A 23,924-nucleotide genomic window follows, 5' to 3' on the forward strand; every position below is an offset into this window, starting at 1 on the left:
TTAACCTAACTTATTTTTTGGTAAATTTTAGAATAACATTCATTATAATATTTTTAAAATATGTTTAAATATCCAATATAAGTTTCGAAGGCAAAAGTTTAATTCTTGTTCATCAATCTAGGGATTAAAGATATGTGTAACAAATTAGCTGATAAGATAGTTAGTAATAAGTGTTAAATTCCTTAACTTGTTTCAAAATAAGATAACTTTTATTACTTATTAAATTTATAAGTATTTGGTAAATTGGTTGATAAATATAAAATGATATAAAACTAAATTAAACTTTTATTTATTTTTTAAAATTTTAATGTCTTTCTTTATTAACTATTTATTTGTGTGTAAATTATCATATCAAATTGAGGCACGACTAAAATGGAAGTATTCAAAATACAGCATTAAAAGATCTTCTTAATATTTTTCAACTTGATTACAATTATTTTTTAAGCATTTAAGCCATTCATAACGACAATAATTAAATCAACAACCAATATTGCGAAATGAAGAATTTATTTACAACCAATAAAAGTATATATAAATGCAAGAAAAAGCTTCATACCTACTAACAAACCTTTGGATACTCCTTTCAAAGTCTATTGCGAAAATTCATAAAAGAGAATACAATAAACATGGGGTGTAAGGAAGATGTTGCTCCTTTTAACAAATATTCTACGACTGAAAATCAACTTGTATTGATGATTAGGTATCTTAAACTATCCTTCATTAAACACTTTTAACGTTGTACATTATCTAAATGTTTTTTTTCTCATAACTTATCCTTCCATTTCAACGACTTAGCTTCCTTAATAAGCATCTTTGTTTTATATCGCATTAAAGGTAATAACTATTATCAATTTCTTCAATTTAAATTACCAAAAAAAATCAAGAATAATTATTTTTTACATAAATATTGAATAAAAATAATTAAAACATGCCTAACAGCCATTCCAAAAATATCTTGATTCTCTAGTGACCAAATATTTGTTAGTCCTATAATTCATCTAATGACTAAACAAATTGAAATTATATAGTAACAACAATTAGAAGATAACATAAGAATATATCACTAGTATAAGGAAATGGCATCGGTTAATTTTGTTAATAGGATTCGGTTCTGCAACCGAGTCATATTCGGACGATGTAAAAGAGGGTGGCTTTATGCCTTAGTTATGAACCGGGTTAAAAAGAGACAGGATGATGCCTCGGTTCTTCCATAACTGAGGCAATTGCGTGTTTTTTTTCTTTTAAACCAATCTACTTCTCCCTCTTCGTTGCACAGTCCAAGCAAGCAAAGGGTTATTGAATTTTTTTCCCTTTCACAGAACCAAATCTCAGAAGATATCCAGAACCAAATATCAGAATAGCAAAGGGTTATTGAATTTTTTTCCTTTCACAGAACCAAATCTCAGTACATACAAAACCAAATATCAGAATAACACAGAAAAATCAACTACACCAACCTTAACAAAATCGCTCCCAAAATAACAGAGAAAAAAAGTATGGGTTTTGATACAATGAGCATTTAGGGAAGAAGAAAAGATTTGGAAAAGAAGGGAGGTTGCTCGCCACCGCTGCAGGACGCCCTCGCCACGACCTCGCCTGACCTCGCCGCGACCTCGCCTTACCTCGCCGTGACCTCGCCTGACCTCGCCGCAACCTCGCTGCAACCTCGCCACGACCTCGCCACCACCTCATCGCCACCTCGCCAAGGAACTTCGTTCAACTCTTAGATCGGTGAACCTCCCATCATCTCCAAGGCACCATCTTCTCTGCTCGCCAAACGCCTTAGATTGGCGAGCCTCCCATCATCGCCGCCGCGGTACTCGTCTCCACCATCGTGTCTCCCCTCCGCTTTCGACGCCGGCCACCATCGCGCCTCCCCTCCGCTTTCGACGCCGGCCACCATCGCGTCTCGTCCTCGCACCGTGGCTGTCAAGTGGGAGAGGAGAAGAGAGATCGCGCTCTCTCTGTTTCTGCCAGATGAAAATGAAAAAGGGGAGATGAGAGTGAAAGAACCGCTTCGTGTAAAATGAAGAAGCGAATATGAGATGAAAAAGCGAATATGAGAGTAGGTGAGGTGAGATGAAAAAGTGAATATGAGAGTAGGTGAGGTGTGATTGATTTGACCGGGGTAATAGGCCTCGGTTCTACCTTTAACCGAGTCAATACGCTAAAATATAATCTCGGTTCCACTTTTAACCGAGTTAATAGCCCAAAACACAGTTTATATGCTTCGGTCCTTACTAAACCGAGGCATATAAATTCATCAAAAGTACAAAATTGCCACCGCTCTCTCATAGACTTCGGTTTTCCTTAAACCGAAGTATATTGGACGAGTTAAAAAGCATAATTTTTACTAGTATATATATATATATATATATATATATATATATATATATATATATATATATATATATATATATATATATATTCTTTAAAACAAGGACTGAAAAAATGTAAAAAAATCATTTTAATACTTCCAACAAATAATGATCACGAGCAATTATAATTAAATAACATCACTTTATGGAATAAAAGTATTCCAAATATAAAAAAATCTAAAACCATATTTAAATCATTAGTATAATATAATATTAGTTTACAAATTAAAATAAATGTAAAGTGAGAGAAATATAATTTATTGCAACTTAAAACTAAAATGTGCCATACTAATGAAACCAATTATATAAAATACGAGTTGGTTTATTTCAGATTAATCAATTGCGCAAATGTAAAATAAGTTTTAGGAAAATACACAAATTTTATCTAAAAAAATCATATGCAATTATATAATTGAAAAATGTAAATTACATATTTTTTTATAACTAATTTACATCATCTAAATAACAGATAATTTCAAAAAAAATCATGATTTTATCATAATACTCCATGCAGAATAATTAATAAGAAAAAAGTACATCATTGAGTGGGTTTAGGAGTGTCTCTCAGACTAATCAACTTAATTAAGGCTAGGCTGAATTAGGTTAAGAGTCTTAAACGATAACTACTTGAACTTGAATTTTCGGATTCATTCAAATTAGTTAAGTAAATGAAGATGAAGTGAATTGAAAATAAATGACAACAAATTGCTGAAAATTAAGTGGACGTATTAAATGAAATATTTAATTGACAAAGAATTTAAATGTATAAAGTAAATTGTTGAAATGAAATGGATGAATTTAAATTAAGTGGTAAAAAAACATAATAACTTTAAACAAAAACAAGTGATTGAAATCGAAAAATTATAATTGATTTTGTAAACATAACAAAAACTTGCTTCGTACGCAATTAACTCTTTAATATGTGATGAATGTTTGAGATCTTACACAAGTGTGAAGTTTCAACTCTTGTTATACTACATATGTATTTATATACAGTCAATTACTAACTATTAATAATAAGGTTTAATTGCTTCCTTTGTCCCCAGTTTAGTTGAATTGTGTCAAATTCATCCTCATTTTTAAAAAAGTTTCATTGTCGTTCTCACGTGGTGTAAAAGTGTCAATTGAATCCAAACATAGAAAAAATTTGTGTCAATGTAGTCATCTCCGTTAAATACACACTAACGGTGTTAAGTGGCTGATTATTTGGCACTAGAGAATTAAAACGTGGCAAATGAGTCACAGTTTCCCCTTTACTCCCCAAACAACAGAGACAACAAGTTCAGATACTGTTAAGCCCAATCAACTGGTCTTTGGATCAGGCATGGGAAAGAGGCCAACACTTGCACCTCTGGGCGGTGCAAAACCCAAGAACTTCTGCAAATTTGTTCTGATGCTAATGGAACACAAGAAGTACAGAAATGCCATGGAACAATCAGTGGGATCATTACCCTGCAACCCTCGATGGCTCATCTTCATAATAAGCCCAAAAGGTTTGAAGGGCAATTTGGCAACTACCTTGCCTTCGAAGAGTGAATTCAGCAATCCAAAGACTACAAAGAGAACCAAAGCCACCACACCCCCAGACTTGAACTTGAAGAGAGACAGATCACGACTCGATTCTTTGAGGCTTGTCTCAACACGATCAATCTTTTTGGTCTTGGACTTCTTGATGTTGATTTTATTGATGTCTGTCTTCATGGTCTCAAGTTTCTTGGAGGCCTTGTCAATGGAGGACCGAAGATTTTTGTAAGAATTGGTCCAATAGATAAGAACCCATGAGATAGCCTCACAAACAATAGCTGTGCAGAAGGAGATACCAACTACAGTGAGGCCATCAGAGTACTTGAAATCTGAGAAAGGATATGTCATAGGAAGACTTTAACCAAAAATCTACGCCAAAATGAGAAGGCCAACTCGGATCTTGATCAGAAATGTTAAAAAACGTCCATCGCCGACACGACCCTGGTTCATGGTCCGAAAGGTGGCGACTGGGCGCGGAGGCTATGGCAGAAGAGGAGATCGGACAGAGTGGCCCTTGGCGGCCTCGGAGGCTCGCGGCGGCCGACTTCGGTGGAGGTAGTGGCGGTTGCATGGTGCAAGGCGAGTTCTTCCCGCGCGCGAAGAGGAAGGGGGAATGAGTTGGCGACGACTTGGACGGCGACACGCAGCGGCCGGTCTGGCGGAGGCGGCAGTGTGCGCGGAGATGACGCGGTGGCCGGTCTCGGCTGGGAAAGGGAGATTTGAGTTTTGTGCGTGGTTGTCGAGTGAGTAAGAAGAATAAGAGAAAGTGGGGGTTTCTGTTTTGTGTTGGAGAAGAGGAGATGAATTTGGGGAGGAAAGGGGAAACTGTGACTCATTTGCCACGTTTTAATTCTCTAGTGCCAAATAATTAGCCACTTAACACCGTTAGTGTGTATTTAACGGAGATGACTACATTGACACAAATTTTTTCTATGTTTGGATTCAATTGACACTTTTACACCATGTAAGGACGACAATGAAACTTTTTTAAAAATGAGGATGAATTTGACACAATTCAACCAAACTGGGGACAAAGGAAGCAATTAAACCTAATAATAACGTTAAGAAATTTAATATAACTTTCAACAATTATTTCTATTAATAACTTTTATCTGTATGTTTCAAGACCCACCATTCTCCAAATGGTTCAGTCTGAGTCTTATTTTTGACAAAAAAAAAATAGAGAGAAGGTGTAAAATATCCATATTTCGATAAAGTAATTTCAAAATTGCCAAATCCATTTCCATGTAAAAAAGATATTAAAATAAATATGAAAAAGAGAGAATGAAAGCATGCCCAATAATTTAGATTTCAAACCAATTTGGGCCTTCACTATATGAACTTGCATAAATGGATAACTTTTGTACAAATGTTTTTTACACCTCTCACTTTTGCAGAAATTGGGTTCTAACTTTTGGAGAAATTGGGTTTAAATTTGCTTTTCATTCTTATAGTTTCTTGGATGTAATTTGTGTCACTCTAAAAACTCATTGGCACATTTGAATCTCTAGTTTTTAAAACTTAATTCTTTCTAGTTCACCATTAATACACTATCTGATTATTAATAAAAAAAAAAGCAATAACTAATTCCTAAGTTATATTCGTACAGTTATTTATTCACAAAGTATATTACTAAATAAATTATACCGATATTTACTAAAAATAAATTCAAATTATAGATAACTTCTTTTTGTAATTCTACACGAATCTTCATTTTGTTTTAAAAAATATTATAGATAACTTTTACAGTACGTATACACATTTTTCAGTTTTTAAAAGTATTTCGATTATTCTCAAATAATAAGTTTTGCTAAGTGAAATCAATAAAATAATGATAAAAAAAAAGTAGACAATACGACGGGGCCGAAGCAAAAACATAAAGCCCAGTATTTTATATTTGAAGCAGCATTCGGGCCGAAAACAAAACTTTACGGCTGGGCCGAAAGAAAAGGCAGATAGAAATTATTACAGGGTCGCTATCTGAAAAGGTGAAATGAATAGAAAAATAAATATAGTAAATGTTAAATGATAGTGTACCCAAATGGAGCAATTGCCTAGCACATTCCCTCACAAAGATACGTCTGAATAGACAATGACCCCAAATTCTTAATCATCATCGTTTCATCATACATGTCAATTGCAGAACCACGCATAATCTTTCACACATGTAACAAGATCGACTACCTTAAATTGTGCCATAACTTTATGCCCTACTTAACAAATTCCAATCTCCTTATTAACAAAATTGGTGCTACCCTCTCATCAATCAAAATCATTCTAAGTCAACAACAACGGCTTCTTACTAATCACGCGCTCAATGTCTTCTTTCTACACTTAAAATCAACTCCTTTCACCCTAATATATGTTTCATCGTAAATTTATTTTACAAATTAATTTGGCATTTTTCAAAACTATCTACCATTAGTAATATCAAAATTAAGTTTGTTCAATTGAATGTTAGTTTCTCAAGTGGCTGTCAAGTCAAAACTTTAGTGTATTGTTTTAGTGTCACTTTATATTAATTTAAAATATGAATTTTATACGCTAAATTTTGTTTTGGTTTTCTTTATTAATTTTCAGTGACTTTTGTTGATCAATAATTTTGAAGTCAAAATTGTATATTCAAATTAAACATAATTTTTATGCTTACTCTTTATACATCGTCATTAGAATTCATTTTCCACACCTTACAAGACAGTGTGAGTGAACTTTTCTTCCTATTACATTACTTTCACCTTATAAATAAACAAAACATGTAAAATATTTGTACACTCTTTAATCACTAAATAACACCGGCTTATGTTTATTTTTGAAGAAAAAACATTAGAAGTGATATATTCCAATATGAGATTCATCCCTATCAAGATCCGCTTAGTGGTTATGATTTAGGTTAAAACAAAATATTCTATATATAGATAATTCTAATATTAATATATTTATTTTACTGAAATTAAGAGTATGTAAATACCTAGAAATAGACTCTGTTTTCTTTTAAAAAAAATACCCTAAAATATCTAAAAATTGGCATATATGCATGTTTAACGATTGACCAACCGTTAAGAAGATGAGGTAAGGGTGAATATGTGCGATTTCTGTGTCACCCGTGCAACACCTTGATGCAAGGAATGTCGGAAAGTGTTCCACTTTCCTTTTCTCCTTTTCTTTCCAACTTTTTGACTTTCCCTTTTTAATTATTTCATGACCACAAAAGTAAAACAAATAACAATTAAGAAGTAGAATGCAAAACAACCAAGTAATCAAATTCTTCTAACACTAATTAGACTCCTCATATATATTCACGTACATATAAACACACTTTTTTGATTTCTCATTGAAAGGATAAGTTTGATTAGAACACAATCAAACTGGATGCATTAATTAAAGAAATTCTCATAACTGAATCCAGCATTAAGATATGATTGACATTAGACACCAACAAACATTCTTCCTTTGTCCAACTCTTTTTCAACATTCTCTTCTTGCTCTCGTTTTTATTCCATTGTCTCACGCTTTTAATTTCTTATAGACTTTTATTTGTCATCTAATGCTTTACGATCTCTAAAGTCGTGTGAAAGATTGTGTTTTCGGCAGCTAAAGCAAGATAATTGGAGATTACACAAACTCTCGCCAAAACTCTTTTCACTTTTAGTCGTTATTAATGTTTGTGTATAAAGTGATACCTTTTCTTAACAAAAATTACTAGTCTAAAGTAATGATAGTGTAAACACTAAAATGTTGTTCGTACTCACTAATTGGGTTGAATAATTAGATTATTCAGAGAGGGCATTTTATAATATATTTTGTAAGAAAAAGAGGAAAAGGAGAAGGAAGGAACAGAGTTATCACTATTCCACGTGTTTGCTGAAGATGATGCTGACAAATCCTCATGATTGCCACGTAGACAACTGGGATAATAATAAAAGGTAATAAATTTGGAAGACAAAATGAGTTTGGGTGCACAGAAACGCCATATGCATTTCACATGCTTCCCTGGCCGCTTTGTCTTCCCCTACCTCGTTTTATCATCATCTAACATTTCAAATTTAAATCACCATTTTCTTCCATCGACAACTTCTCAAAACAAAGACATACAAAGAAACTGAGTAACAAAAACAAACAATTCTGATTCGGAACATGTGAGCCTCATCGAAGGAGCTGATTTTGTGGGTCCAAGACGCAGCACAAGTCAGAGATCGCATAGATAACCGTACAGCGGACACGTGGTTGAGACAGTATTAATGTTTCAAATTGAGTTTAGGAACAATCATGCATGCATCCATCCATCCATCACCCATCGTATTCCTTAATCCTATACTATACTGTCTTCGTATATGTCTTCCCGCTGTCGACATTCCTTCATTTTGTTCACCGGATCGACATTATCAACGGTCAGATTTTCTCCGTCCTCAACTTTCTCAAAATATAAATTACTTTTGAATAATTAGTTATACATGGTGTCTAACATTACTTTTTAAAAATATTTTTAACTATGTCACCCAGAGGAAGGAAAATGGGCACTGGGCACAAGTGATATTTGCGTGCTAATAATATGTGCCCTCTTTGAAGGTGCAAGCTGGGATTTGTGGGCCTTCACTTCACCAACCGCAATATCAACCAAAGATATTTATATAGTCTTTAAATATTTATCACCTCTTGCTTAGGTTTTATGAGTTAAGAAACATAAGTATAGATGATTATTTGATTTATGTGGAGGAAGAAATATTTGATAGGAGAGCTAAGTGAAAAGTGATAATGAATAAGGAGGTGTGCGTGAGAGGTGGAAACTTGAAGATGAGGAGCAAATGTAACAGGGGGGACCAACCATTGTGAAATACGCTAACCGGGTGAAATGAAAGCTGCTGAATGCTTTTGTTCATTAAATTGAAGTAGCCCACAGCTAAACAAATCAGAGAAAGTGTGTCGCATAGCATGCAAGTTGGAGAGATTGCCAACCCTTTCTTTAGTAAATTTACTAAAAGCCTGCAACATTACCACTCACTTGTCTTCCACCCATCTCCACTCAAACAAAACCATTTTATTTTCTCTCACAAACCTACATTTCTAAACCCTAATAAATACCTTTTCAATACTATAACCACCCTTTCTGATTTCTTCACTGCTTTGCCTCTTCTTTCAATTTCTTCTCAATGTCACACAATTTTTTTTCTTTTCACACGCAACTCACCTACAACTTGTACATATTAATCAAAAATTTATTCCTCAGTCCAAACGAAAATCATTTACGGGGATCAAGTTAACATAAAATTCCTTGTTCTTGTCTGAGATATATAGTTAATCGATATCAACAATGTTGTCCCGGTATTGCAAATAAAACAGCACAAAGTTCAAATTCAACACTGTGCCCTGGTCGTCACTCTTGTGACTCTGTGTTTGTTCAATACTGTCGCAAATTGTAGCACTGCCAAAAGAGTTAATGTAGCCTTTGGATTTTGTGTGACGTTGTTGCCTAACCCTAAGTCTCTGATGGCTTACAACTTACTACTATCTTCTCCTCAATGCGACATGTACTCTGCTAGCTGTTAAATGACCGACAATAAGTGGTTGCTTTCCTTCATATACTGTATTTTTGTTGTAACCTTTCCCAAATTCCAAACACTCATTATTGCTGCCGCAAACGGAACCCAACAAGGAAGATAATAATGCTGCTTCTCAAATTAAACCAAATTTAATCTTTTCATCTGGTTTCAGATGAGTCAAAAGCATGATCCACCAGTCAATCAAATTACATTGAAAAACCATTACGTGAACTTCACACAAAACTGTCACGTGTTTATTAACAGAGTGTCAGGATCCATATATATATATATATATATATATTTGTTGATATACATTCTTACTACAATGAATTACTTTTAACTATATATTACTGGACAGTGGGGTGTGAATGTACTTACAAAAAAAGGTTGTCACAAAGTTAATGTAAACCTACGTGGTCAGGGTTCTTTTACTGCTCTGTAAACCTGGTGGACAAAACGTAATAATTGCCCCCAACCTGGTAAATTTAAAGTAAGTTGTAAAGACATTTAAATGGCATGTGAAATAAGATACCAAGAATCTTTGCGAAGTAAAAATGGCAACAATAATATTGCATTGAATACTTAAATAAGCAGAGTGGCTGAAAAAATTGTAGTATTTAAACTTGCGATAAGGTGTTGCAATGATGAAGCAATAATATGAAGGAGGTCCTTTTCCCCAACCATGGGTGAAGCTAATTAATAGAAGGGTAGTAGTAATATGATGAGTGGGTGACATGCTTTCAACAAGCATAGTATAGTGTCTCTCATCTATTCCTACCTATATATCTGCCTCCATCACTCCTATGTAAGCCTTGCTCCTTCTCACCACACCCTTGCATTTTTCCCTATTTTTTAACTCTAATATTTTTAGTCATGTCTATAAAGTTCTCACCAGTTTAGCCGACAGCCATCAATCACAATAAAAACAAACTATCATTTCTAACTTATTTTATTTAAACCTTCTAAATTCTAATCAGACAAGATTTTACCGATTCATAGGTTTCGTTTCAAGAACTAAAATTATGTTTAGTCACACAAATGTAATTTAACATCTAATAAGTTTATTCTTATCTACAATTTACGTTCCTTTCTAGCTACATCAGAAGATATTTTGTTACGATGATAATGAATGTTATAAAAGTTGATCTGGTGAAAGATTCAATACGAGACATTTATAAAACATGGGAAGAAGCCTATATATAGAGTCATTCATTTACTCAAATAATATATACACTGAATAGTTTTAATTTTTTCCATATGATTGTAATTTTAGTTTTTGTCATGTGTTGTATTAATTGTATGTTAATGTCTAACAAGTTAATCTAATAATTACCGTGGTTTCATTGTTTGATGTTATCTATATAATTGTAATTAGATTTTAAACCATGATTATGATAATATGTTAAGTGGTGAAGTTTAAATCTAATTTAATCATACAAAATCAACTTATAAAATAATATTTGCATCCTCTTATATATACTCTAAATTGTCTTATTACAAGTTTAAATGAGACTTCCAACAAAAAATATATTACTAATTTCTTCATCATTATTCCTAACCATTTCTATTTAAACCACCTTTTTTATTATTAAGATAATTTATAAGAAAAAAAAACTACATAAAATTTAATAAGGTAAGGGATACAGTTCTTATACATAATAAGTTCTAAACATTAATTATATTATTGTGCCTGAGAAAAGCATTAGTTAATAAATATATAAAGAGTAGTTATTAGTAAAAGTTTGAATACATTGGTGAAGCATGAAGTTATGACTAACTTATACTTTAAGAAAATGAAACAGGTAACAGTGCAGGATGCGCTTTATCACAAAAGCCTTCAAAAATGAACATTACGTAGGTAATTAATGGAATAACTATTTGGAATCTCGTCAGAATTTAAATTTTTATATAAAAACCAGAAAGATAAAAAAGGAAATTAAAACAAAAAATGAGAAGGGCAATTAATTTCTTTCCAAAAAAATTGTTTAATATACACCACATGCCACGTTATTAGAATGCACGAACATTAAAATACATGAATATTTTCATGGAATTTGTGTTTTTGGAGCCATTTGTAAGTATGTCACTTTACGATTCCTTTGAAATATTGTCATAATATTTTTATACATAAAAAAATAATGATAATGATTTTATAGAAATTGTAAAAATATGTATACACAACGTGTACAAAAAATATAAGAATTTATTTTTCGAACTCCTCCATTTATTTTTCTTCTTTTCTGTGACATCTCACATTTCTTATATTTGTCTCTGTCATCTTCCTATATCTCTTGTTACTAAGATGGATACATCTTTTTATGAAAAATTAAAATTATATATATATATATATATATATATATATATATATATATATATATATATATATATTACAATGTCGATCGTCTACTAATTTTTAAGGTTATTCTATTTTTTTTTCTAAACGTTTCGTACGTGCAGACAAGCAAAATTGTTTGTAAAGATTGAATTAATGGTATCCAATCTTACTAGTTTTAGAAATGAATTGAATAACTAGTTTAGAAATTTATTCAATGAAAATATAACAGGAAATACAAATAAACAATTGACAATTTTTTAAATAAATTTATATAATAATTACTTTCTTTTCTTGAAAACAGTTTTTATTTAATGAATTTTTTTGTAGTAATATATATTTCTCTAATTAAAAACTTTATTTTAAAATTTTTTTAAATGTCACTTATGTTTTAAAATTTCAAACATAATATCTTAATATAGTAAGAGTTTTCCTGATTATGTTGGAAGTCACACATCGACTAGAGATAAGAACAATTTTTAATTTATAACCCTATAAGCCAGTTTTATAGGGTTGAATAGGTTTAAAGTTCACTTCTAACATGGTATCAAAGCTGGTTTTATGGACTTGATAGAAAATAAGTCTGTTTCATCATGTTATATTTTATTTGTAGAAACTATGTCTTGATTTGTATATTTTCTTTGAGAAAAGTTTATACACTTTTGGTTTCTGTATTGTATTGTATTGTTAATTATTATAATGTTTCAGTTATTAATTAAATTTGTTAATTTCAATATTATAATTTCATTGTTATATTTGACCCGTTCAAAAATCATTTAGTTTTCTCCTTATTTGAGAGTATCATCATTTTAGAGTAAAAGTTTACAAATTTTGTTCCTTATTAATACATTAACTTATAGTTTTAATTTATTTAAGTATGTATTATTTTTTCTTTTATCTTTAAAAAAAACACCTTTTCTTGTTAGCTTATATTCATTACATGTTAACATCTATTTACATGAATTTCATTTAACAAAGATTAATAAATATATGTTAGAAAAAATATATTTTCTAGTAACTGAAATTCTGTTTTACCAATAGATTTTATTAAATTTAATTACCAACGGATTTATTAATAAATTATATCATAAATTTATCAAAGCTGAAAATAAAAAATATTACATTAATTTACCGACAGATTTTACTAATAAAAAATTTATAAGTAATAATAATTATAAATTATCTATCGATTTTACCAACTGAATTTATAATAGATTTACAAATATTTTTATTAATAATTCAAATTTTAATTTATGAACAACTTTTATTGATAATTTATTTTTATTTATAAATTCTGTTTTATTAACTATTTACGTAGATAATTAAAGAATTTATTTTAGTGTCAATTAATAAAGTAATATCTTCAGTAAATGGATAAACAGATAAAAATAATCATAGAATATTTATCAGATAAAATAATTAACTACTCTTCGAAATTACAAGTTGCCAATTTGTCAATGACACCAAATAATTATTACTTCCTCCTGAAATAATTGATTGTGAGTTTTGTTCTTTTGAAGGTCTCTATGCAGACAAACGTATCCACATCATTTCTAATAATTTTTTTACTGTCAAATAGTGTTTTTATATCTTATCAAAATTTTGAGCAAAATAATTATTCTTTTGAGTGATGTTAGAGTTCTCATGGAAGGAAAAACACAAAAAGAGCAGTTTTGTTAATAATGAGAAGTAGCAAAATAAATGAAGAATAACTATTTTAATTGTTTGAAGTTATAAGGTTATATATATAATATAATTTAGTTTCTTTTTCTAAAAATTGATTTTTTATAAGTATTCAAATAATTTATTTTTTATTAAGCTTTTGATGTGAACAAATTTTATTATATTTCAGAAACTACTGACTTGAAGATACTTATTAATTTTTCACAATTGTATTTTATATTTGAATAAGTTTTCTACGCATATATTAACCATTTTGTATATATAGCTCATGTTAATCGTTTTATGGGTTATAAAAAGATGAAACTCTATTGGCTTAAGTGCGTAACAATGTGTTTAGTTTTTTATAATCATTTAAAAAAAAGTTATACCATCTCTTTCTCTTCTTTCTTCAAATTGAAAGCAAGTAATTTTTTAATATGGTAAGAGTTTTCTTGATTAAAAGGGACACCGGTAATTGTAAAAACTTAGTCTGTTTCATCACGTTACATAGTCTTTGTGTTTTTTCTTTCAGAAAATTTTATATATTTTTGGTTTCTGTATTATGTTGTTAATTATTATAATGTTTCAGTTATTAATTAAATTTGTTAATTTTAATATCATAATTTCATTGGTATTGACCGTTCAAAAATTATTTAGTTTTCTCCTTATTTGAGAGTATAATCATTTTAGAGTAAAAGTTTACAAATTGTGTTCCTTATTAATACATTAACTTATAGTTTTAATTTTTTTTTAGTATTATTAGTTTTTCTTTTAAAAAAACACCTTTTTCTTGTTAGCATATATTCATTACATGTTAACATCTAGTTACATGAATTTCATTTAACAAAGATTAATAAATATATCACGTTAGAAAAAATATGTTTTCTCTCATTACATGTAATATGTGAATTTCAATAAAAAGAGACATATACAATAATTTGAATCCAGTACATTCATATTGTAATTTTCAATATTTTATAGCCGTTTTTAAGTTTTAACTAAGTGTACATACTAGTGCAGTAAAGAGAAACGACAGTGGTTATTTTCGTCTATAGGTAGCGGTTTCGCAACTGAGACATATACAGACAAAGCAAAAAAATGTACGTTTTTTGCCTGGGTTAAGAACCAAGGCCAAAAGCAGTCGGATTTTGCATCGGTTCTTAGGTAACCGAGGCAGTAGGGTGTTTTTTTTTTAGACTTTAGGCTTTAGTTCGTACTAAATCGAAGGGTTCTCGTCCTCGTCGAACGGTGCTCGCCCTCGCCGAACGGTTCTCGCCCTCGCTGAGCCCACGTCACGTCATCTCCTCCATTAACGCATCAACCATGGAACTCGCTTCGCACCAAAGCGCCTCTCCCAGCAGGTTCGCGAACCCAAGTACGACCTCACCATCGCCACCATGAAGCATCACCACCGCTGCCGCGCTGCAAAGCCTACTTCAGGCTGTCTTCGCCGTAAGAATCGCGTCACTCAACGCGAGAACTTGCAACCACCACATCTCCATCCGGGACGCCATCAAACCTGCAAACCACAAGAACTAGAAATATGTAGAAGGACCACGAGCTTAAATCGCAAACCCACAAGCTTCGTGCCGCCATGAGTATTCTCCACCCAATACGCACCTGCGAAAAGAAATCAGAAATCCTAAAGAACCTCCAAATAGGGTTTGTTGAGCGAAACCAACAATAGGGAAAAAAATTTGGTGTTTCCCCTCTCTACAATACCAACCTAGAACTAGTGAGAAAGGGGGAAGAAGATAAATGGCAGAGAGAAGAGATTGGAAATAGAATCAAACCTCCTTTGTCGCGAATTAGAACAGTCCTATTGCCTCTGTCCCAATCAACCAAGACATATTAGTGGACAAAATTAACTTGGAACGTTCGGTTACTACCTCGGTTCATAGCATAACCGAAACCGAACGGTCCTATTGCCTCTGTCCCAGATAACCGAGGCATATTAGTGGACAAAATTTACTTGGAATGTTCGATTACTGCCTCGGTTCATAGCAGAACCGAAACCGAACGGTTATATTGCCTTTGTCCCTAGACAACCGAGATATATTGGTGGACAAAATGCATGGAACATTCGGTTACTGCCTCGGTTGATATCATAACCGAAGCCGAACGGTCGTATTGCCTCGGTCCCGAGTTAACCAAAGCCTATAAGTTTGTCATAACTACGAAAATACCACCGCATATTTATAAGCTTCGGTTTTTACAAAACCAAAATATATGGTGCGAGTTAAAAAACCATTTTTTTAATAGTGACGAGTTTATTTTTCTCTTGGGTGATTTTGTTAAAGCTTGAACATAAAGTTATTTTAGAAATTTTCTAATATTTAGAGACATTTTACAAACTACATTTAAAAATTTGTTTATATAGTGATGATATGAGCTATATATAACTTCTCAATTAATATAGAAATACTAGAATAATTCACACAACAACAAAAAAATTAATATTATTAACTGCTAAAATCTATAGACATTCATAATTCGTCAATAAATTAAAATTGCTATGACCTACAAAAAAATAAAACTTTCATTAATAAAATATCATTAATAAATTTAATTAATAAAATTATCAAAGTTAAAAATAAAATATTAGATCATTTTACTTTATTGATCGATTTTACTGATAAAAAAAGTTATAAGTAATAATAATTATAAATTATCTATCGATTAATTGAGAGATTTACAAATATTTTTATTAATAATTTAAATTCTAATTTATAAATAGATTTTATTGATAATTTATTTCTATTTATATTATTAACTATTTGTGTAGATAATTAAAGAATCTATTGAAGTGTCAATTAATAAAGTAATATCTTCAGTTAATTGAATAATCATAGAATATTTATCAGATAAAATAGTTAACTACTCTTCGAAATTACAAGTTGCCAATTTGTCAATGACACCAGGTAATTATTACTTCGTCCTGAAATAATTGATTCTGAGTTTTGTTCTTTTAAAAGTCTATATGGAGACAAACTTATTCACATCATTGCTTACAATTTTCTACTCTCAAATAGTGTTATTATATCTTGTCAAAATTTTGAGCAAAATAATTATTGTAATTAAATGAAATCTTAAGTTTGTCTTTTTAACGACGATTAAATGACAAATGGTCGTCATTGGGTATCAAATCAATGTTGGAGGTTGTTTTTGTAGATTAAAAATGTAAAACAAGTTGAATTATTTCTTACAAGTAAAATTGATCAATAAATGGTTTAGATGGATACGTTTTAGTTTTGGTTCACCTATATTAAGTTCTTGTATTATTCATACTCGCATTCTTTGTTCAAATGATGGTTTTGTTATGTAAGTAAGGATAAGAAGTGGTAATTAGTGTTGTTGTAAAATCTCTTTACTTGAACACGTAACTAGTTGTTCAAGCGTCATGTAAACATTTCAATAGCAAGTTATATCACCGAAATTACAAATTTAACATTAGAGCCAAGAGAGGCTAAAGAAATTCTCTTTCCTCGTAAATAATATAAGTGAGGAAAATTGGTTAAAAAATAAAAAATTTTGTTTGAATGCATTTTAAAAAAGTAATTAAAATGATTATTTTGATAAGAAATGGGGAAGCTGCAGCACTTTAGGGACGAAAATGTGTTGATATAGAAGATACATATGGGGAAGATGCAGGTTGTGATGACCACACCAAAGCAACAACATAAACAGAAGCTCATTTTCTCTTTTACCAACCGGCAATCACCACAAACGTAGCCCATGATCTTAATTTCACCAACTCATCTGAGACCATGCCTTTTAACTCTACTACTTCTCTCTGTATGGCATATGGAGCCCATTCCCAATTTCATCAAATGCCAATCAATGCCCATCAATTATCAAACTCAAACTCTCCCTATCACTTTTCCCAAAACATTAAACCTCTCACTTTCCTATTTTATCTTCTCATAAACTTTCACATACGCATAACCGCTCTCTGTCGTCAAACAGAAACATACTCGAATGTTACATCACCATGTAGGTGGGTGCGTGCGTGCGTGCGAGAGATAGCAATTAGTAGGTCTGATTATAGCAGTTTATAATTAAGCACGTTAAATGAATTAAGAAATGAAGGTTTATGATGTTATTAAAAGTTGAAAACACAATTATGAGAAAGGATTATCTCGCGCGTAGGGATGAGAAGAGAAGAAGCGTAATTGTAATAAGGGTTGGGAGTTGCGACATAATGATTGAGTGGAGCTTATCCCTTATTCCCTTTTAGTGTTGATTCTGTTCTCTCCCCTTACACACATGTGATATGGAGTAATAGTGAAGCAATTAAATAGTTTTTCTCTGATGCTCACACTCTCACCACCCACATACATACATACATACATACATGTAAAAGAGATACTGCTTCATCTCACTTGCGTAAATTAATTCTAGTTGATATATAGTGTTCAAATTATTTATACGAATCAAATTTATTTCTTCATTGATGTTTATCGGAATTTTCTCAACGATACTATTTTGTTTATGTTAATCAAACATTTTTAGTTAAATTTTATTGCATTTTTTAATCATTATGTTAAATGGTGTATTAAGTTTCTTTTTAATCAATTTGGTCTTGTCTCCTTAATTTCCACCTGTAATATAAGGGTTTGACAAAAATGGAGTGGTTTTATAAATTATTAAAATGGATCAAATTTTACAAATTACGAAATTAGATAAATCATATTTTAAAATACGATTTTCAAATATATCCTTGCAAGGATTTTTTTTTCTTAAAAAGAAGTGTGAAAAAAACAACACGACTTCAATATTGAAGTCTTGATTTCTGTTTAATTATTATAATAATATTAGTCATAGTTAAATAACGGTAAAGTAATAATTACATTAATATAAAAAGTTATTCATTATAACAGTAATATAAATAAATATTAATTGTTAATATCATTATTCTAATATTAATCACTGTTATATTAATATTAATAATATTACTATAAGCAATACTAATAATTAATATCACTATTTATATTAATCAGTATTAATATTAATAATTAAAAATATTAATTTTCATTCATATTAATCATTAATAGTATTAATATTGTTATTAATTTTATTAATATGGATATTTTTATTATTAATTATAATATAACATTATTAATCATTATTAATTATAATTATAATTTAATAAGTTTAATATTTTTGTTATAATTAATATTAATATTATTATAAAACCGAAGCTGTCAATTCAAACGAAAATTACCTATTTTCATAGTTTTTAAAAATTTATTCATTTGGTAATTTATAAAACATATACTACTTTAGTAAAAATACAGAAAAAATAATGCTTTAATGGGATCACAGCGAAAAGTAGAATTTGATCAACCTCCCTTCAAATGAGAATAATTCTTTCCACTCTATTTAATGTATATTAATTAAGAACTGTTAATTGGTTTTAATTTTTAAATACAGTCACTTTTAAATAAATTGAACTTTAATAAAAATAAATAAATTTGTATTGTTTTTCCAAAATTTCCTTGTTTCATTTAGTTAAATTTTTAATACATTGTAAAAAATCAGTTAAGGAAATATAATTAAATGAGTCAAATAGAATGTGTGAATTATTATAAGTTTCACTATAACTAATTCCGACTAATAAACAAATTAACAATTAATAAATGTTATCAGTATTTTGAAGAAAGCTTGTCTAATATATTTTTCTCTCAGGCCTTTATATGGTCTCTTTACACTAGCGAGGTGTCATCCTTTACACCAAAATATCCATAAAATATATAGATGCAATTTTAGTAAATAAAATCCAATTAATAGTATTTTTGTTTAATGAAGTGAATGCAGACGAAATAATTCAACCACTGAAAGCAACAGTAGAGTGATACTAGGAATCTTCAATTGTGTCAATTTTAAGCTTCCTCTTTTGTCTGGCACACAGGCTGTGCACAAGTTTTTTTTTTTCATTCTTCGCGTGTGCAAATAATTTATCACCACAAAAATACTCTATCTTTCGTAATCTAAATATTAATGCATTATAATATTAATTTTTAGAAATGACTACCATTAAGATGATTTTTAAGTATTAGATATTATTACTTTTGTTTCTCTAGTAATAATTAATATCTTAAAACCAAAGATACAGGAACAAAATTCACCTTGCTTTCATGTTTTGGCCAGTATGATATTAATGATGTTGTGTCATATCAGTTAAACTCGTATTTCATTTTTGTGTCATATCAATCGGATAAAATTTCAAAAAGAAGAAAATTATACATAGGATACATCTCTCCTTCATCCTTCGGCCAGCTTGTTGAACCTGACATTTCAGCCCCACCTTTGCATATTTTATGGGTTGACCGAAAGAATATAATCTAGCAAGGACTTTTCAAACCTAATGCTTCTGTTAGAATTAAAAACGAACTAAACAAACGTTTTAAAAACATTTAAATGCAATAATTTGTCATTATAATGGAGAATGTAAGTTAATTTGTAGGGGAAGGTAAAAGAATTGGGGAAATAAATGGTAATGAAGCGGATTTGATTGGAAGGTGTAGAATTTGAAGAGCTTTAACATAAGATAGTGTTTTTGGTTTGGGTGAGGTAAAATTGAACAGGTTTTGTGAAGTGAAAAAGTCTAATGGCGACAATTGATACAGTCCTATTGAGTTCCGCCTTTTGATGTACACACACACGCACTCGTTTCTCTTTGGACCTTTTTCTTTGCGGCAGCATGGCATGGCGCTTGCACCTAAAGGCTCCAAAGATTTTATGTTCGCCCCGCGTGCGCTCGGTAACGTTCTAAACATTGTTTTTTCTTTCTTTCAAAAACATTAAGACCAAAACAGAACCACTTAACTAAAGTCAAGTCTCAAATTCACATTATCGCATATTAACAAACAAAAAACGACCAACAACCCCTACTCTTCTCTGCCCCTCACCGCACCCCACCCACCGACTGACCGGCCACGACCGCAATCAGCGCCTCATCGCCGTTCACATACAATCGTCAATGCCATGTTTCCTTATTTTCTTCGAAAAACGCAACAATACGGAAAGAAAATAACTCCATTACACTTGGATTCACATCTTACTGGACAAATATACATTACAACATTCTCGCTTCTCAACCATCCTACTTATTAAGCAGAGGAACAAGTATTACAAATTAAAATTTAAACAAAACTTCACTCTCAACTCAACTCAACTCAACTAATCTCCGTTCGTTGTTTGTAACGGAGTACCTAAAACAACTGAATAAATAAAATACGAAAATAAAGCTTCTTTTTTTTTTTGGCTTTGAAAAAGAAAAACAAAAGATGAAGTAATTTATTTAATATTTTTACCACCGGGAGCAAAATCTGCCGTGAATAGGCAGGGCGGAAAGGGAAGGATTAAGGATTAAGGATTAACGATTGACGTATGGTGAGTGAAAAGAGAAATCTCAGAGCAGAACGAGAGGATCAGAAGCTAGCAAAATGTCTTGGAAGTAATCGTCCACTTGGCAGAAGGTGGATGGAGAGCACGCTTTGTCGAAATCTATGAGGGAATCCGCAAGCAAAATACTACTTGTGTCGCTGAAAGCTTCGCCCGGGGAAAACGCCATGGTTTCGCCCAACATCTGGGACTCGTCTACTACGCGCTCTTCTTCAAACACAAGAGGGTACTCCGGGGCTTCGAAATTAAACACGTCGTTCCACTCCGGCAAGTTCTCCAGCGACATAAACTCCCCCTTTTCGTCGAACCAACTCGTTTCGGTCTCACCCTGGCACTCTCTCAACCCTTCCTCGGCTTTCTCTGAATTCTCTTCGTTCGAGTTCGTTCGGAAGTGGAGCACCGAAGTGGGGGAGGAGAGGTTGTGGTGGCAATGATCGTCGCCGGAGTCGTACCCGGACCCAGAGGCCTCTTCGGCCACGCCGACCTTCAATTCGGGAACCTCCGCAGCTGCAGCCGGCGGAGGTTCTTTTTGCGGCGGCGTTACGAAGTTTGTCAAGGCGTCCGGGCCGCGAAGCCTGATAGCGGCATTGTCGTAGACCATGGCCGCTTCTTCGGCAGTGTCGTAAGTTCCCAACCAGAGACGCACCCTTCTGGCCGGATCTCGAATCTCGGCGGCCCATTTCCCCCACGGTCTCTGGCGGACGCCGCGGAACTTCTTGCCGGAGTGGAGCTTGACTTGGCGGCGGCATGGGTCGGCGGCGGGCCTCTTGCGAGCATTGGAAAGGACGTTGGGGGCGGCGGCGGTGGCGGTTTGTATCTCAATGTGGTTGACATAGCGCTTGATTCTCTGGCGGGCGAAGGGGAAGGATTCGTCGTCGCTGGAAGAGTCGGTGGCATCCGGATCAGTGTATGATATCCGGACTACTCTGCGGTCTGTGTTTGAATTGGTTTGGGATTTTTTGGTTGAGAGGAGCTTCTTGGTGAGGGTGTGATGGAGTGTGTGTTTACATAGGATACTGTCTTCCATTAGTAATAGTATTATGAGTAGTAGTGTTAGTATTGTGTGTGTGTGTGTGTGTGTGTGGTGGTAGTGTAATGACTGTAGCGGGAAACAGAAATAGGCGTGGTTTGGGAATAAAAGAGAAGGAATCGTGAAGGAGAAGGGTTGGGGGTTTTTATGTGGGGAGAAATGTTAGAAAAGGTAAGGGAAGGTTAAAAGGAAAAAAGAGGAAAGCAAGAAATATTAAAAACGGAAGGGAGTCGACATGGTCGGGAGTGATAGGAATAAAGAGAAAAGAAGAACTTTTGACATCATGGGGGTTGAGAGAAAGAGAAAGGGAATTATTGAGAGGATGGTGATTCCAATAGTCGCTGAGATTAGATGAGATGAGATGGTGCCGGAGACTTTCGTTGAAACTTCTTCTTCCTCTAGTGGCGCCCTTCAATGGAAAAAGGATATCTTGTGATTCAAAGTGAGGATAATAGAAAGGCAAGACAAGTGCAGATTGTGCAGGTTCTAGGGTACTACTTCTGCGACCTCTAGTTCAATCGGTAAACAAGAACCAAGACTCTCCACTCCTTAACACTCAATTCCTCTTTTATAGTATCCATCCCCCACCCCAAACCCCAACGATTACAATTCACTCTCTATTAAATTAAATCAAAAATTAAATTAAATGAATAACACACGTACTACTGTTTACTACTATACTACTGTATATACGGTCTTTTTTATTTATTCAAAAATAAATAAATTATGGGGTGAAGTAGAGGGAGTTGTGTAGGTGGTGTGAGAAGGCGGAAGAATACGGGTCGCCGCATCCGTGCGATTGAAACGCGTTGCATATACGGTTCCACATGAGCCCTGACCAATGAGACAACATCTAACGGTGATGATTAATCATATGGCACATGGTTGGGTATGGTGTGATGTGAGTCACGTGAGGCCCAAGATACCCGCCCCTTTGCCATTCTTGAGTCAAAACGCTTTGACTAATGAACCCCTATTTTTCCTAATTCAACCTTTTCCCCTGCCACTGGTGGGTGAGTCATGTGTGTGTGGGTCATTAGCTTTTTTTAAGCACTCTCACTCACAATGTTTTTTATTTTTCTTGTTAAATGTTAAATCATTATTATATTTTACTTTTTACAGCTAGAGATACAAGTTAACGTGGCGGGCAACCTAGAATTTGCGGCCATTTACAATTCCACTCTGTACGTCTCTGGGTTTTTTCTGCTCTCTGTTATTTCGAGATAATCCAACTCTACGCGCTATACACCACGTCCTAACTACACTCCACTCTCCGCCTTGTACAAAATACTACATCAATTTTTCTTTTACCACTGCTCCCCCCACCCCACCTATTCACATCCCAAATTTAATATCTCTTTTTCTTTCTTTTACTTTTTATTAAAAAACCAAACTTTAAATTTTACATAAATTAAAATATCTATTTCTTCAGTTACGGAGCCGTCTACACCCTCCACTCGATGATGTTCGACGCGCTGACTAACATTTCTTAATCACTCACCCATCACCGTTTCACAGTATGTACTGTTTAGATCAAAACTTGCAAAAGAACGTTAAAAATATTTGTGCATTATTTAAAATTATTTTCACAGATACAAAGGTTATTCATATTCTACTAATCAGAATTGCTTTTTAATGTATAATTGTCGTATTAAATCATTACGAGTTAAGTACTATATAAAAGAAAAAAAAATCATTCATCGAATAGATTTGATTGTGGTATTAAATCAATGGACCACTCGTGAAAATATCTACGCACCGGTTAAACCCTAAGTGTATGTAAAGCTTAAATTTAATGAATTTTACAATAAAGTTATAGGCGTATGGAAATTATTTACCTGTATGATTTAAGTCCTTTGACTTATTAGGTTAGGAGCATAGTTCCTTTATAATCTTATGATTTAGACGAAGGGGAATAACTGACTAGCGTTGTAAAGAATGGGGAATAAGGAAAGCTACGTGTGACACTAAATGAGAAAATTCCATTATTATTGAATGAAATATGGATGTTCACAAAAATGGAGTGTGATCGTGCTAAAACAGTAAAAGGATCA

The 23,924-nt window shown here is 32.4% G+C and overlaps 2 protein-coding genes across 2 annotated transcripts; both read right to left on the bottom strand.

Annotated features, from left to right (window-relative positions):
- Positions 1–3,646: 3,646 nt before the first annotated feature.
- Positions 3,647–4,323, bottom strand: LOC108331235 (uncharacterized). Its single transcript, XM_052876666.1, has one exon. It carries the CDS (start codon positions 4,248–4,250, stop codon positions 3,681–3,683), a length of 570 nt encoding a protein of 189 aa, XP_052732626.1. The 5' UTR covers positions 4,251–4,323; the 3' UTR covers positions 3,647–3,680.
- Positions 4,324–20,457: 16,134 nt separating this feature from the next.
- On the bottom strand, positions 20,458–22,456 carry LOC108330792 (ethylene-responsive transcription factor CRF4). The gene has a single exon (XM_017565343.2). It carries the CDS (start codon positions 21,865–21,867, stop codon positions 20,848–20,850), a length of 1,020 nt encoding a protein of 339 aa, XP_017420832.1. The 5' UTR covers positions 21,868–22,456; the 3' UTR covers positions 20,458–20,847.
- Between the last annotated feature and the right edge of the window lie 1,468 nt (positions 22,457–23,924).

This window comes from Vigna angularis, chromosome 4 (assembly GCF_016808095.1).
Source record: "Vigna angularis cultivar LongXiaoDou No.4 chromosome 4, ASM1680809v1, whole genome shotgun sequence".
In the NCBI taxonomy this organism is placed as follows: domain Eukaryota; kingdom Viridiplantae; phylum Streptophyta; class Magnoliopsida; order Fabales; family Fabaceae; genus Vigna; species Vigna angularis.

Coding starts and splice junctions, on each gene's coding strand:
- LOC108331235 (XM_052876666.1), bottom strand. CDS start 4,250: ATGACATATCCTTTCTCAGATTTCAAGTACTCTGATGGCCTCACTGTA.
- LOC108330792 (XM_017565343.2), bottom strand. CDS start 21,867: ATGGAAGACAGTATCCTATGTAAACACACACTCCATCACACCCTCACC.